Source organism: Polypterus senegalus, chromosome 10 (genome assembly GCF_016835505.1).
Source record: "Polypterus senegalus isolate Bchr_013 chromosome 10, ASM1683550v1, whole genome shotgun sequence".
Classification (NCBI taxonomy): domain Eukaryota; kingdom Metazoa; phylum Chordata; class Cladistia; order Polypteriformes; family Polypteridae; genus Polypterus; species Polypterus senegalus.
In genome coordinates, this window is record NC_053163.1 from 149,917,121 (window position 1) to 149,934,725 (window position 17,605).

The 17,605-nt window shown below is 40.5% G+C and overlaps 1 protein-coding gene across 1 annotated transcript; it reads right to left on the reverse strand.

The window, feature by feature from the left end:
• Window positions 1–237: 237 nt before the first annotated feature.
• On the reverse strand, window positions 238–17,224 carry ndufa11 (NADH:ubiquinone oxidoreductase subunit A11). The gene is made up of 4 exons (XM_039767049.1): window positions 17,070–17,224; window positions 11,175–11,267; window positions 8,363–8,485; window positions 238–464 (listed from the first exon to the last, which is right to left on the reverse strand). The coding sequence occupies exons 1-4, from the start codon at window positions 17,143–17,145 to the stop codon at window positions 352–354; spliced, it is 405 nt and encodes a 134-aa protein (XP_039622983.1). The 5' UTR covers window positions 17,146–17,224; the 3' UTR covers window positions 238–351.
• Between the last annotated feature and the right edge of the window lie 381 nt (window positions 17,225–17,605).

Genomic DNA, 17,605 nt, shown 5'->3' on the forward strand with positions numbered 1-17,605 from the left:
CCGACTGCACCATTATAATCCAGCCACATCTGGTTCAGTTAGTCCTTTCACATTAACTTCAATACAGTTCACCAAGTTTGCCGAATATCGCAAACATTTTTGTGACTTTGGGGAACTCATGGTGAAGCAAACTCGGCAATGTTCGCTCATCACTAGTTCTGGTTAATGTCGTGGAACAATTTGATAGCATATTCATAACATATGGTATAAACTCACAACTACAGAACACTTATAAAATACTTTTTTTTTTTTAAATCTTTTAACCAGCTTTATTTAAACACAAATACTTTGAACAATTTACAGTGTAGAATTAGATTAATGACAGGCAATTCAGGAGAGCTGTCTTTCTTTTTAAAGCCTTGGTGGTCCAGCTAATCGCCAACCTTCTCTCTTACCAATCTTCGTTAAAGCTGCTATTGTTCCAAGTGCGACACAGGAGGTTGTTCCGATCATGTAATTGTGAGCTGCAAATAACCAGATTCAATGGGTTAATAAAGCTAGAGTTAATGTCTGATCTCCTGTTCTGCAAGCTAACGAACATTTTTACGACATACAGTTAGTTATTTTTTTAATTCAAGGCCTTTAACTTAAAATGGACTTGAGGCACAAACTGAAAACAACATTCATTTCTAAGCTAGGTAAAATATAAAAAGTGTTGAAGCATACAGCGGTTTCAGAATAATTTAACCAGAAACCAATTATTTGTAAAATAGTTCCTGTACAATTCTTGTTAAAATTTGAAAATACTTGAATGAATTCTCTTTTGTTTGTAGCATTTACTGCTGTTGTGTATTACAGTACATCTTCTGCATCTCCAACGCCAGCTAAAAGGCCTAACCTCTCTGGGTCTCACTTTCAATGAAGCGAGTTCAAAGCCCATCATCATAGAGGCCCAACTCAATTCAACCCAATTCTCCTCTTAAGCAGAAAGAAGAGCAAATTTTCTCCGAGGTCCTCACTTATTGTAAAGCTCCTTATCCCGTCATTGGTATGGAGCAAAGCAACCCTGTGCAAGAGCTTTATTTCAGCAGTCTGCACCCTTCACTTCATTCTTTCATTTATTTCCCAAAGTTTGTGATCATTGGCAAAGATGGTGGCAGAGCAATCTGTAAATCAAATATTATGGTTAATTACATGACAGATGACAACCAATGAGCAGACAGACAGACTTACACTATATACAATGCCCACAAACACAGGGGAGCCAAGTCAAACCTATCACAAACAGAAGAGCAGGTTATGAGCAATGGTGACCTCAAGAAGAGAAAGAAAACGGTTGTTTAATGTATGCTCCTCTGCTTGTGCACTCTGAAACTTTACAGTCGGCGTACATATCCATTTGGCTTCTCATCTTTGTCATACCACCACAGGAGAAAGAGCTGCCAAAATGTGTTTACTGAGAAGTTGAGAGGGAATCATGTAATTCATAGTGTGACCACCTGCCTTGGGCATACCAGACCCTATACCAAACATACAGACGCAATTCCTATTAAACAAACGGCAAGCAGCAATGACCCCAGGACCTCAATCACCTGTGGCACTACTGAGATGTTACCACTGGGTTATCAGCATTGCCCACTTCACAAAACATGTGGAACTAGAAAAGTTTTCAAAACTCACAAACATCCAAAGAGGTACAAACAGCTGTTCCAATGTTCCATATAGACCCTCCTGAATCTGAGATGGTGTGTTTGTTGCAGAATATCAACATATGCTTTCCAAACAAAGTTGACCATTGTGATCCCTCATTAACTGGAGCACATCATGTTTTAGTTCCTTCTTCCAAAAATGGAGACCACACACAATTCTAAAGTATTATTATGAGACCGATATGCAGAGATTTCACCCCATCTGTCTTGCATCTCATCCCCCTTTATGGTCCTACCTTAATGGAGCATTTTAAATGCTACAGTGACCTCAGCCATACAAAGAGATCCAGTCCAATGAATACTTCAGGCACTATTGCCTCCTCCTGCTCTACAAAAACTAGATCAATTAGGTTTAGTACTGGGCGAGCCAAAATGAAGTACCACATTCCTCAAGGTCATTGTGGTAGGTAGAGGCAGCCGATTGGGTTGAGGTGGGGGGTCCTCTGATAGGCGATCCCTTGTAATTTTCAGTCGGCCACATGCCTTGGTCCAGTGCACACCGTGCGTTCGCTGTTGAAGCGTTCTTCAAAAACAACAAATCCATCATCCCCTTTCGAACGCACTTCAGTGTTCCTCCCAACGGTGACGTCCCAAATTGGAAGACAATTCTTCAGTGGATGGCTACATTTAGACAGACAGGTACAACACTGAACAGAAAATCTCCAGACCGTCCTCGGAATGTATGAATGCCTAAAAACATCCAAGCTGTTAGGGCATCAATTTTCCAGTCTCCGAGATGTTCAGCGTGCAAACCTGCTTCGGCCCGAGGCATGTCCAACACGTCTTTGGGGAGGATTTTGCATGAGGATCTTAATTTCCATCCACACAAGGTGATGGTAGTGAAGGAACTAAAAGAGACTGGGAGAGCTGCAGAGAGTTGTGCGCAAAAACACTGCGCAAACTGTTCATCAAAATGCCATCGTCATGTGCAGCGACAAGGCACATTTCCATTTCAATGGCTGCGTAAATAAGCAAAACTTCCGCCAGTGGGCCGAAACCAACTCTCGTGAACTTCATCAGAGACCCCTGCACGGTGAGCGTGTAACAGTTTGGTATGCCATTACAGAATTTGGCATTGTAGGCCCTTACTTTTTTGAGAATGGGGGAGAAACGGTCACCGTCACTTCATAACGTTACACTGAAATGCTAAAGAACTTCTGGCAGCCCCAACTGGAAGAAATGGATGTGGTGGATGCCCAGTTTCAACAGGATGGAGAAACAGCTCATACGGTGCGGAGATCCATGCAAGTTTTGCAGGAGATCTTTCCAGGGAAGCTGATCTCCCTTCGTGGCGATGTCGGGAGGTCTTTTCTTTTGCCTGATCTCGCTCCGTGCGATTTCTATCTTAAGTCGAAGGTCTACAAACACTGACCTCAAAACCTTGAAGCGCTCAAGGACACTATTCACCACAAAATCACCACTATTCCCTTGAAATGGCCGAACAAGACAAGGCATTCAGAAATTGCCTCGAAGAGCGTATCGCTAATGATAGCCACCACCTCGAAGGCATCATTTTTAAAACACAGTCAGAACAAACTATTTTGCATGCCCTTTCTTGTGTTGTAATGAAATTTAGTTTATCTCGTGGCCTTTGTGTAGAATAAACCTTTGAAATGTGGTACTTATTGGCTCACCCTGTAGTTCTTCTCAATTATATGGTCAGTCATGAACAACGTTTCTCCACTACTTCTGAAAACATCCAGGCTAACATGCTACCTACAATTCCTGATGCTCCAAAGAGCTTTCCAAAACCTCTTTCAGGACACCTGAAAATTAATTTTCCATAGCCACATTAAACTCTTCCCCTACACACCTTCACCACAGAACCTGCCAAGCATTGACATCTTCTTGACCTCAAACTATTTCTCAGTCAAATCTTTTCACATTTCTGGTATAACTACACAGAAGACTTTTCTTTGCCTTCTGTCACATGTTGGTCATCTTTCTTTGCAGCTACCCCAGTAACTTAGATTTCCAAAAGGCTTCATGCAGAAATTAATGCCCTGACTATGATTCCACCAGGCACTGCATTCTATGCCTTAAGGGCCAGTTTCTGTTGCCATCATCCAGCACGTCTGGATCTGTCACCCATATTCCTGTCACCCAAAGGACACCACACCTAACTAAGCCCCTTTATCTTCAGGTGGAAGACTCACTTGTTTGCTCCATGAGGCATTTTCAGCATGAGCTTTAGGCTAGGTTACTTGGGTCATGTAGCCATCCAATGGTAAAGCTAAACACTCAGGCCTCGCTGTAAGAGTATTTCTGGTAACCCTGTGCACAATCTGATGAGGAGCTTAAAAGAATTAAAAGGTCTGTATCCATTGATCCTTTATTATATTTGTGACAAAGGGAAGGATTTCCCCGAATGGAATAACAAAACAGAAGTATGTCTGGGGGCAGAGGGGGAGTGGTTTGCAGGGTTTCAGCATAGTGACAATCAAGAATGATATGTTCATTTTGTGCATCTACATGCACGCACATAATCAGGCTAAGGTTCATAACCTAATTAAGGCAGAAATCTGGTTTCTTAATAATCATTTACTTACGGCAGAATGCTCCAACGTCATTAAACTGCACGCAAAAAGAGTGAAACATCATCATTGACCGTCATGAATTCAAAAATGAGCATGAGGCCTGTCATAATATTTTTGTGTTTTTGAAACATGTTTAGTAAAACTGACCTTGTATTTATAGGTTTCTGTTAAAGTCTGCATGCAGGACATTCGTTTCTGCACGGCTGTGATTCAGCAATGCAAAGGACCCACTATGTGTGCTTTTTACCCTACACCCATTACTGCAGAAATAACAGCAACAGAAGGATTTGTACTTCAGTAAGATATTCATTAGCTTATTTGTTACTTTAAAATGTAATCAGACTGCGTAACATGCATTACTTTTAACTTGTTAATGTACTGCTCAAAAGACTGAGTTGCTGACCTTAGCACTGTACAGTCAGCTTATCAACATAAATTTGGTGATTTCTGAAATATTGAGACAGATTATTTCAACCAGAAGAAGGAATAATGCAATCACCTGAACATTTGCCTCTTTACATGTATTTTGTGAGTGCTTCTACACATGGCTGCAGAATGCATGTACAAAGCAAATACATGTCTGTTGCTGACAGACTGAAACAGACATGCGCAACCTACAAAATCCTTAACAGTAACTCGGTTATGGGTCTACATGGCCACATAGTTGGACTGACATCTGCTCTCAAGTAAAAATAAATACTTTTTAAATGAATAATTCTTTCAGCTGCTCCCGTTAGGGGTTGCCACAGCAGATCATCTTCTTTCATATCTTTCTGTCCTCGGTATCTTGCTCTGTTACACCCATCACCTGCATGTCCTCTCTCACCACATCCATAAACCTTCTCTTAGGCCTTCCTCTTTTTCTCTTGCCTGGCAGCACTATCCTTAGCATCCTTCTCCTAATATACCCAGCATTTCTCCTCTGCACATGTCCAAACCAGCGCAATCTCGCCTCTCTGACTTTGTCTCCCAACCGTCCAACTTGAGCTGACCCTCTAATGTCCCTCATTTCTAATCCTGTCCATCCTCATCACACCCAATGCAAATCTTAGCATCTTTAACTCTGCCACCTGCTTTCTGGTCAGTGCCACCGTCTCCAGCCCATATAACATAGCTGGTCTCACTACCGTCCTGTAGACCTTCCCTTTCACTCTTGCTGATATCCGTCTGTCACAAATCACTCCTGTCACTCTTCTCAACCCACTCCATCCTGCCTGCACTCTTCTTCACGTCTCTTCCACAATCCCCATTACTCTGTACTGTTGATCCCAAGTATTTAAACTCATCCACCTTTGCCAACTCTACTCCCTCATCCTCACCATTCCACTGACCTCCCTCTCATTTACACACATGTATTCTGTCGTAGTGATCCTACTGACCTTCATTCCTCTCCTCTCATATCTTCACCTCTCCAGGGTCTCCTCAACCTGCTCCCTACTGTCACTACAGATCACAATGTCATCAGCAAACATCACAGTCCACAGGGACTCCTGTCTAATCTCATCTGTCTTTTTAAATTAATACTAATACTACAAAATTAAACTGCATATCATTGCCACATTCACAAGTGAATACCCAAATAATTAAGGATATTTTAATTTACACAAACTCTTTAAAGCTGCTTTGGTAAAAAGTCTTTGAAAATCAGATTTGTATGAAAATCATTTTGATAGGTTTTGTGATGTTCTGTTGAGAGACTTGCATCAGTAAATGAAGGAGACATTATCTAGGTAATAATATTTTATACTAAAGAGTAATACTTAATGTGAAAGCCTCGCAGTTTCAGGTTCACTTCCCTGGTCCTCCCTGCATGGAGTTTGCATGTTCTCCCCGTGTCTGCGTCGGTTTCCTCTGGGCACTCCGGTTTCCTCCCACAGTCCACAGACATGCATGTTAGGTGCACTGGCGATTCTAAATTGTCCCTGGTGTGTGTGCGCTCTGCAGTGGGCTGGCGCCCTGCCCGGGGTTTGCTTCCTGCCTTGTGCCCTGTGTTGGCTGGGATTGGCTCCAGCAGACCCCCGTGACCCTGTAGTTAGGATATAGCAGGTTGGATAATGGATGGATGGATGGATGGATGTCACAAATGTCTGACGAGGTAATTTTCCAAATCTCTCCCTTTGTTTTGTTTTTTTTCTCTCAGCTTTAAGGCTACATTAGAGAAATCAACTTTGTAAACTGAAGATTAATCCATCATTTCATTATTGCTGTAAAACTGCTTCTGTTCTGCCGTTTTCAGTGTACCTCGTATAAATCATCAGACTTTGTCATTGCTTATGTGTGTGTGTGTACTAATAACTGGACTGACCCTAACTGCAGTAATAAATAATTCATGGCTGGAGACCAAATCCTATTTACTTTTGTACTGTTCAAATATGTACTTTACTGCTTATTAGTATAACAATTTAAGTATGACAAATATAGGTAATGCACATAATCTGGCTTCATAAACCCCAAAGAAAACTAAACATTTAGTGTTTACTAATTAGTTGTCAGCAATGAAGTATGCCCTTTAGCAGCATCATTAATTGCACTTCTCTGTGATTTGGAGATTCTGTTAACACATTACTCGTCAAAAATCACATTTGTAATGACACAAGCGCTTCAAAGTATTACGAGGTGAGCCACAAAAATTTTTGGTCAATGTGGAAGTTTTGAAACACTAAATACATTTCATTTTGGAATAATAAATATAGGAGGCAACTCATTTCATTACTATTGTAGCCACAGATACAGAGCTAGCCCACAAGGTTCGAAACTTGCCTTGATTTTGACTTGCTGCAACTGTAGCTGGCACTGTCTGTGTGGAGTTTCCTCCAGATAACTTAACTTTGCATGTCCTCGAGTTATGGGAAGAAAAGGTGCTGGATGACAATAAATTAGCCTCATATATGTAACTGTGAATGTGTAGCGCCCTGGTAAATGTTGACTCCGATGGTTTAAAAGGAATGGATGGTTGGACTGACAACTTTAGCCATGTCCATTACATTAGAGCAGGGGTTTCCAACTATGAGCAGGATCACAATGGCTGCAGGTTTTCCTTCCTGCCATTTTCTTGAATTAATTGACTTCTTTTCCATTCAGTTTAATTGCCTTGTTTTTTAATACTGAGTCCTCTGAATTGCCTCCTTTCCCTTACATGGCAACCAAACAAAAAAAGAGATGGAAAGTGAGCCAACAGATGACCAGCTTAAGTCAGACCCTCAAACTCTAACCAGCTTCTTAATTAGAAGTTGATTCTTCTTGTTAATTAACCTGTTACTTCATTCCATGCCTTGTTAGTGTTCTTAATCTCCGATATCAGACATTTCCAAAACTGTTGATTTTCTTTTTTTCAAAAAAAATAAAAAATCTAATTGTTTTGTGGACCTGAACAGATCAGAATTACTGAGACCTTCACCTTTCTTTATTGTCAGATGTCGTATGATGGACATAGTTAGCTGGTCATGAGTTGGCCCCTTTTGCATCTCATTATTGTTTGGTTGCTAATTAAGAAAAAATGAAACAATTAAGGGTTCTGAGAATTAAATAGGAAGTCAACTGTAATGAAGGCAAAACATGACAATTAGCACCAAAAACTGGTCACTAATTACGAAAATGGTAAGAATGAGAACCTGCAGCCAATGCAGCAATCCAGGATTGAGGATGGACAACCCTGCGTTAGAAGAAAAATAAACAGCTTCTCCTCCTTTATCGGGGCTATGTATGCATTAAAAAGCCACTAATCACCCCATCATTTTCAACTCCCGCATTCATATGAGGGACACTATAAGCTAAACAGTGGCAATTTGAAACAGTCTGGTCATATCAAAGCTTTCTCAAAGCATGCACAAATGATGTATTTTTATATCTGAACTAAATGATAACACTAAAATGAGTAATGAAAGCAATTTGCCTTTTAAGAGCTGTAGGATTTTGAAGCATTATTAATTAAACCAAGCAGAATCTTTAAATAATGGACACATTTCCTGCAATCTTCTCCTGATTAAAATGACTTTGGAATAATTTTCCTGTTATGACCTATGAACTGAAAAAGAAGAAAATGACCTGCCACATCATAGACTTCTGCATATACCAAAAGCTCACCTAAAACCATTTTACTCACAAACAAAATCAAAATACGTTATGGATCCTTGGACATGTATCCCCATCATAAATAAATAACATTTAAGTACTTACTTCGAACTCCTAGAAAGAGTCCAGATGCACATCCTCCAACAAAATAATTAAGAGGGTCTCCAGGCTTTTCACGAACTTCTGCAGTTAAACATGTAGTCACTCCAAAAATTGCACCAAGAGTAGCTGAAAGGAGAAATACTTTTCAGAATATTGATGCGAGACCCTTCTTCATCTTAGAGGGTATTTACAGTTTTTTTTCCCCCCATGTCCTTAGTAAAGATATCGGTACTCATAGTCATGAAACATTTAACAGTGTTTTTCAGAAAAATCTTTGTAACTGCTTCTCAAGTCTTACAAAATTAATGATCAAAGTAAATAACTACACAGAATGCACGATACCCTCTTTCTGACAATTTCAACTTTTTTCTACAGCTTGGTACTTCTTCATCTTTCAGCATTGGGGACTAACAGGCCACCAAGCTCGAGCATTATGAAATGAGTGTGTGTGCCACTCAGCTAGGGTCAGATTTAAAAACTTTCAAATGTACACAATGTCCCACCCAAAGTACACCCAGCTGCCCACTGAGGATGAATGCGGTGCGGCTCCCACAGTCCCAATCATCAACCGGAGCTGCCCGAGGGACACTACACTGCGTGAGCAGCGAAACCGCCCCCTCTAGCCACCGCTTGCAGCATCCCCAGGCCGGAGATAAAACGGTAGTTACTGAGGAGCCTGTATCGCGTCCCCCAGACAGATGAAAGAGCAGCTGCAGCCCCATTCGTAAGTCGTATGTCTGTAACTTGGGGACTACCTCTACTGTATATACACACACATACAGTGGTGTGAAAAACTATTTGCCCCCTTCCTGATTTCTTATTCTTTTGCATGTTTGTCACACAAAATGTTTCTGATCATCAAACACATTTAACCATTAGTCAAATATAACACAAGTAAACACAAAATGCAGTTTTTAAATGATGGTTTTTATTATTTAGGGAGAAAAAAAAATCCAAACCTACATGGCCCTGTGTGATAAAGTAATTGCCCCCTAACTGTGGTGTATTACACCTGAGTTCAATTTCCGTAGCCACCCCCAGGCTTGATTACTGCCACACCTGTTTCAATCAAGAAATCACTTCAATAGGAGCTGCCTGACACAGAGAAGTAGACCAAAAGCACCTCAAAAGCTAGACATCATGCCAAGATCCAAAGAAATTCAGGAACAAATGAGAACAGAAGTAATTGAGATCTATCAGTCTGGTAAAGGTTATAAAGCCATTTCTAAAGCTTTGGGACTCCAGCGAACCACAGTGAGAGCCATTATCCACAAATGGCAAAAACATGGAACAGTGGTGAACCTTCCCAGGAGTGGCCAGCCGACCAAAATTACCCCAAGAGCGAATAGACGACTCATCCGAGAGGTCACAAAAGACCCCAGGACAACGTCTAAAGAACTGCAGGCCTCACTTGCCTCAATTAAGGTCAGTGTTCACGACTCCACCATAAGAAAGAGACTGGCCTGCTAAAACGGCCTGCATGGCAGATTTCCAAGACGCAAACCACTGTTAAGCAAAAGAACATTAGGGCTCGTCTCAATTTTGCTAAGAAACATCTCAATGATTGCCAAGACTTTTGGGAAAATACCTTGTGGACTGATGAGACAAAAGTTGAACTTTTGGAAGGCAAATGTCCCGTTACATCTGGCGTAAAAGGAACACAGCATTTCAGAAAAAGAACATCATACCAACAGTAAAATATGGTGGTGGTAGTTTGATGGTCTGGGGTTGTTTTGCTGCTTCAGGACCTGGAAGGCTTGCTGTGATAGATGGAACCATGAATTCTACTGTCTACCAAAAATCCTGAAGGAGAATGTCCGCCATCTGTTCGTCAACTCAAGCTGAAGCGATCTTGGTGCTGCAACAGGACAATGACCCAAAACACACCAGCAAATCCACCTCTGAATGGCTGAAGAAAAACAAAATGAAGACTTTGGAGTGGCCTAGTCAAAGTCCTGACCTGAATCCAATTGAGATGCTATGGCATGACCTTAAAAAGGCGGTTCATGCTAGAAAACCCTCAAATAAAGCTGAATTACAACAATTCTGCAAAGATGAATGGGCCAAAATTCTCCAGAGCTGTAAAGACTCATTGCAAGTTATCGCAAACACTTGATTGCAGTTATTGCTGCTAAGGGTGGCCCAACCAGTTATTAGGTTCGGGGCAATTACTTTTCACACAGGGCCATATAGGTTTGGATTTTTTTCTCCCTAAATAATAAAACCATCATTTAAAAACTGCATTTTGTGTTTACTTGTGTTATATTTGACTAATGGTTAAATGTGTTTGATGATCAGAAACATTTTGTGTGACAAACATGCAAAAGAATAAGAAATCAGGAAGGGGCAAATAGTTTTTCACACCACTGTATATATTGAACTATATATATATATATATATATATATATATATATATATATATATATATATATTGAACTATATATATATATATATATATATATATATATATACACACATATACATACACACACACACACACTGTTTAAAGGGGTTTTTTTTTACTTTTAAAGTTCAATAAATGCATGATACTTCCAAAATCAATTAGTAATCATTTTAAATAATCTCAATCTCAATATTGACTGAAATAATCGTAATAATGACTTTTGCCACAATCGTGCAGGCCTACCTCAAACGTTTTATTTTGCCCCCTCATATTTGATAAGAATTTGGTCTATATCCATTCTTGTTCTAAATTACAAAACCTAGTAAGAACCTGAGACAGCTTAATATTATTCAGACTTAATGAGTTCAAAAGTTCCAAGTAAAGCATACTTTATTGAATTGGTTAACTTACCCATCGTAAGTGTTCCATTAGCTGCCCTCTGCACTGCCTGGATGGCAGTGTCAGGCTGGTATGCCACAATATGATATGCAGACCCAACCAAACCTTAAACAATAAACAGACAAATAAGTTTATAGACCATAGCACCAGACAACAGATAATGTAACATTCTCTATATGAAAAGTAAAAAAGATGTGCATAGGTGAGTTTTCATTATGAATTCTCAACTCTTGCCCATGACACAATGTGTAAAGCAAAAAGTGACTCCCTTAAACTTGACCCGCTTGGGAGTGAACGTGAACGAGTCGACATCCTTCAAATCACTGGCCTGCTGTCGTGTGCCGGTTCCTGCCTGGCACCCACTGCTTACCAGAAACAGCTCTTGACTCCCATAAACACTGAAAATTAATCCAGTGAATTTTAAACAATAACATTATATTCATTATAAAACTGTTAAGGGGTCAGGGCAAATTATTTGCCTCAGATATATGGGATTCTACATCTTCACAAAGTTAGGAATTCTTACAAAAACAGTACCATATTAGTTATTGAATAGTAGGCAAATGCAATCCCAAGTGCTTTGGAATAGGAAGGCATGCGAGTTGTTGGATACACTTTATTGCCTGAATCTTTATGCAGGTAAGTATTAGGGATTTAAATTTCATAAATACATTGGGCAGGGTTTAACAAACTGTGCCAGTAATTTCTAAAAAAACAATTAAAGGAAACTGTGGCTCATCCCCAGGTAATACAAAGATCAAGACACACTTTACAAACACAGTCCTGGTAAAATATTCCATTAACTCTTTTAGGGCAGATGTCGACTTTTGTTGACACAAGTGGTTGAGAGTGGATGTCAATTAAAGTTGACATCCAGGGCCAAAAAGCACTGTCAACATTGATAAAACTCACCGTTACGTTATAGGCCAACCCTCTCAGCTAGGAGAACTGTCAGACTTGTCGACCCAAGGTCCTGTGTGTACATGAGGAGCGAAAACAACGTCAAGAATGGCTTTGAGTTTGGGAGAGAGAGTGAGGCCCATGCACAAACAAAAATACTCTGTGTGTATTATTTATTTATTTATATTTGGTGTATTACTGCTAAGCACTTTGAGCTACATTATTTGTATGAACTGTGTGTATTATTTATTTATTTATCCATCCATCCATTTTCTAACCCGCTGAATCCGAATAGGGTCACGGGGGTCTGCTGGAGCCAATCCCAGCCAACACAGGGCACAAGGCAGGAACCAATCCTGGGCAGGGTGCCAACCCACCGCAGGACACACACAAACACACCCACACACCAAGCACACACTAGGGCCAATTTAGAATCGCCAATCCACCTAACCTGCATGTCTTTGGATTGTGGGAGGAAACCAGAGCGCCCGGAGGAAACCCACGCAGACACGGGGAGAACATGCAAACTCCACGCAGGGAGGACCCGGGAAGCGAACCCAGATGGGTCTCCTAACTGCGAGGCAGCAGCGCTACCACTGCGCCACCGTGCCGCCCTTTATTTATTTATATTTGGTGTATTACTGCTAAGCACTTTGAGCTACATTATTTGTATGAAAATAATCTATATAAATAAATGATGTTGTTGTTGTTAAAATCAGATTGACTTATCGAACTCCGATTTTGATGCAAGTGATCTGGAGATCAAAAAACAAAAGCTGGGCACCCTCATCTGCTGATCGGTCCCCAACTGATCGTACAGCTCTCTTGCCCGCGGTAGTGTTTGCCAGGGACGAGGACTACGCAGTCACTTATCGAATTATGATTTTGATGCAAATGATCTGGGAATCAAAAACAAAAGACAAGTACCTGCATCAGCTGATCGGTCCCCAGCTGATCGTAGTGCTAAACACGCCTGTGCAGCTGATGTGCCTACAGCAACCCTCGCCTGGGAGGAGGACTACAAAGACATGGCTCCGCTGGCAACTGGATGACACTACGGGCGAGTGGACACACCAGCCACTCAACGACTTTTATTTTCCAGAAAGTGCCTTATGAGCGATGAAATAAATTAGGTGTGTAATAAATATGTGAATTTGCATACTGTAGGGGCTGATGGAACATAAAATGGAGAGATATGTCATAAATGCGTAATTTAATGTCGATTTATGTGTGACACCATTGCTTAGTGTGCTTTTTAAAAAAACATTTTGTTTTTGGAAAAATATTCAGCCCTGAGACAAAAGGGAACAAAAATAATTAGCCCTGAATGAGTTAATAAAATAAACCAAAAGAAACAGTGGATTCACACTGCACACCTTTTATTGTACTGAAGTTTTAATTTTAAATTGATGAATTGCCCATCAATCCACAGTCAATTTCCTAGAACGAAAAAGTGAAAACATGTTTTCAGAAAGGTTTCTAAATGTATTTAATTCATAGAAGTATTCAGGCCCTTTGTGGTGGCACTCCAAATTGTGTTCAGGCGCATCCTATTTGCTTTAATGCTACTTGAAATGTGTCAAGAACTTGAATGGAGTCCACCAAAATTGAACTCCTTGTACATCATTTGGAAAGGCACATGTGCAACAGTGTATAAGGAGGTCCACGACTCATACGGCATGTCAGGGTGAAAACAAAAACCAAGCCATGGAGTCCAAGGGACTCTTTGTAGACCTTGGCCATTAAATTGTGGTGAGGCAAAGAGCAGGGCAAGGGGATAAACCCATTTCTAAAGATTTCGGTATTTCCAGGAGCACGGTGGCCTCAATACTTGTGAAACGAAAAGACGTTTGGAACCACCAGGACTCCTAAAGTTGGCCGTTCAGTCAAACGGAGTAGCTGGGCAAGAAGGGCCTGGGTCTGGGAGGTGACGTATTTGGCTGCCTCCTTTATCCAAATCAACCTGCATCATTTAAAACACAACTGGTTACATTTCCTTGGAGCACAGGCAGGTGAAATGACTTGCTTAGGACCACACAGTGTCAGTAGTGGACAATGTCACAGTACCAACCTCATAGTTCAAAGCCTTAACACATGGGTGTTCAGCTCCAGTCCTGGAGGGCCGCGGTTGCTGCAGGTTTTCATTCTAACCATCTTAGTTAGTGACCACTTTTTACTGCCAATTATCTACTTTTTCCTTAATTTTAATTGACTTGACTCAGACCTCTGATTTGTCTCTTTTTTCCTTAATTAGCCTAACCCAGGGGTCTCCAACTTACCAGAGCTACTTTTATAAAATGAAAATGGCCGAGAGCTACTCAAGTTCTCTTACGTTTATTCTCATAGCTTATTTCAACCCAAACAAACTGAATAAGCTTGTTTTGCCCAAAGATTTACAAAATGTTGGGTGTCCACAACTCACATTTTGCATTAACAGCAAAACAGCACAAAAAATATTTAGTTCACCTGCAAGTGCATTTTGTACGTCTGTATGCATTTTCTCGTGTATCTCACATTATTGAATTAAAACATGAATGCTGTCAAAACAAAACAATGCAATTCGAAATCCACAGGTATGACTTCTTCATTTGTCATTTTGTCACATGTCACTTTATTCACAGGTCCAGTGGCATGTGTGGTGTGTTGTTTAGTTAGTCAGGTGACTGGCACTGAGGTGTCTGGTGGAGTGGAGCCACTGAGGTTCACTCTTCTGGAGTCATTTAAATGTTCGTCTGTCAGTCTTGTTCTGAACTTTGACTTCATGACATTCATGTCAGACTCACAGAGGTATGGAGACCCAAACAAAGCAGACATCTTCAGAGCTGCTTGGTGAAGATTCTTATAGTTATCTGGCTCTACTAAGCTCCAGAAATGCTGTTGAGACTTTAACTGCACATTACTTTGAAGGTTTACTAATATATAATATATAAAATCCAATGTCTCTCTGTCTGTATGTTTGTCCGCTTTCACAAGAGAACTACTTCACGTATTTAGATCGGGTTTTTTTCTATAATTTGCTTGAACATTCCGGTTGATTTTGCGACTTCTCTCATTTCGCTATGTATCAGAGTTCACTTGCCGTACCGATTTATTTGTGCGAATCAGAGATCCACGCAATGGGCCGAAGAGAGGGGCCTTCCTCATTCACTCGCCAGCTTCGGGGCGTGTGCCTTAACTCCACTTAGCTAGCGAACGAGAGAACAATTGAATTCAACTTTGTTTGATATTTAAAATAAAGTGTTACTTTGGTCTTGATGAGTTTGAGTCCAGATATTCTCTTAAGTGTATGCCACACTGAAGAGAGAGATTGCAATTCAGATTGTGGATCGTGATTTTGTGTTACAATGATCCCGATCCGATTTTTTGAAAAGATCGCCCACTCCTAATTTAACTAATCAAGTTTTCAAATTTATGTAGGATTCATTAACCACTATATCTGGGGAAGATCAGGCACTGCTCATCATAGTCCTAATATTATCCCTACAGTAGAGTAATGATGTATACCAGTACTGGAAAAGTACCGAAAAACCCAAATTTTAAAATGGTACAGTACCTGCATTTTGAGCATTTTCAGTACTGGAAGCAAATGTCAACTTTTCTCTCAATTCTCCCTTCCACTCTTATTACTCTGATGTGATTGGGTTTTCCATGAAGTCATTGAGTGACCCATCATAGTGCATGTGTGGGGAGGCCTGAAGATGGCAGTTCACAGACTCTTCCTATACAAGTCTACAAGGATCTACCAGGAAAAAATGGAATAAACTGCACAAATCTAGGTGTGCAATGCTTGTAGAGATTAACCAAGAATACTCCAAGCTGTGCTGCCAAAAGGGCTTCTACAAAGTACTCGATTACATAAATAAGACATTTCAGCTTTTCATTTTTAATACATTTTCTAACCTTTCTTACAGAGAAAACTTGGGCATTGGTGGCAGGATTGGCACTCCAGCCACCGTAAAAAAAACTCCCACTGTTCCAGTGTGTTGCTGAGGTGTCACCCGCTGCACTCAGTCCCAATCAGCACACGCTCCCATCCACTCACCTCTCAACCACTCTGAAAAAATAGTTTTCATATTGCCATTATGGGTTATTCAGTGCAGACTGATGGGCAAAAATGGCAAATGCATCCAATTAAAAATAAATCTACAGCAAAAAAGTGCAGACATTGATGGGGTCTAAATTCTTTTTAAAACCACTGTATATCCACTATGCCCTTTTCTATCAATTACACTCAGAAATCTTTCTTCAAGTTTTTCTCTCTTTTGTAGTACACACTTTTAAAGACATTTTATAAGGCAGTAATGCATAGCTGTGGCTCAGCAGTTAGTTTTGTAATCTCAGAGCTACACAGCATCAAGATCAAATCCTAGCCTGGTCACTCACTACCTGTGCAGAGTACTGCCTCTGTCTGAGTTTCCGCCACATGACATTGCCATCTCCGCATTTCTATGCTGTACTAGTAAAGTTAGATGCTAAACCTATAGTGTTGATATGGTTGTGGAAGTGTGCCCGGTGATGTACAGGTAATTGCGTTCTGGTGTCAAGCGCCTTGTGCAGCATTATCACGAAATAACGAAAGAAATAATGCGATTCAGTTATGTCTCAGATACATGATAAGCAGAACAACGTTGTCATGTTAAAAAAAAAAAAGTCGCATGATGCCACGTTAACGGAAAACTTTGAATGCTTTTAACGAGGACCTCGGAACCTCTAGGACATGTTGTCCTTCTTTTCCCAGAATCCTCAGCGGCTACGTCATTTGCATACACAATACTATGACCCTGTTACCTGTCTCGTCGCCGTTACAGCGCAAATCAAACTAGTGATCACGTCTATCAGTAATCCTCAGGATAAGACTTCCTTAAAATTATGACAAGCAACGATGACATGCTCGCTTAGCTAAGCCGTCTCTGCAAAACTATTACAGCAGGCCTTCTGTTTCATTTTGTCATTCTTCGCACAAAAGTCGGCGCTTTTCAAAAAGCCTAACAAGTCTGCACTACTTACCTAAGGCTGTCCCCATCTTAGTTGTAAACCACGTCTTCCCAAAACAGTCCTCCTCTGGTATATCCCAATACCCCATTTCGACCCTGAAATAGGTAAGCCAGTTCAGGACACTACTAACAGACGCGGTTTCGCAGGGGTTCTCATCGCGAGAACGTACGGGAACTCGACACGGACCGGTTTGAATAACTTTATTCGCATTCACTCGTTCACAAATTGCATGTGCAATTATTAAGCGCTATCCTGCAGTTGGGTTTCGTTCGCTTTGCTGCTTGACTCTTTGAAATTGATCTGATATACTTCAGGCATATGGAGGAATATGTCGGACAAAATTAAATAAATAAAAGTACTTTGAAATGTGACAGTAAATAAAGAAAAGGAGCGTAAAATGTGTGCGTAAATAAATGTGTACCGAAATGTTTTTGTTGCGTTTTTATTAATTTAATTTTATCCGTAATATTCCTCCAAATTTGTCAGCGCCTTTGCAAAAATTTTCAAAAGTATTCAATCCCCTTGAATGTCATGCCAATTTTCTACAT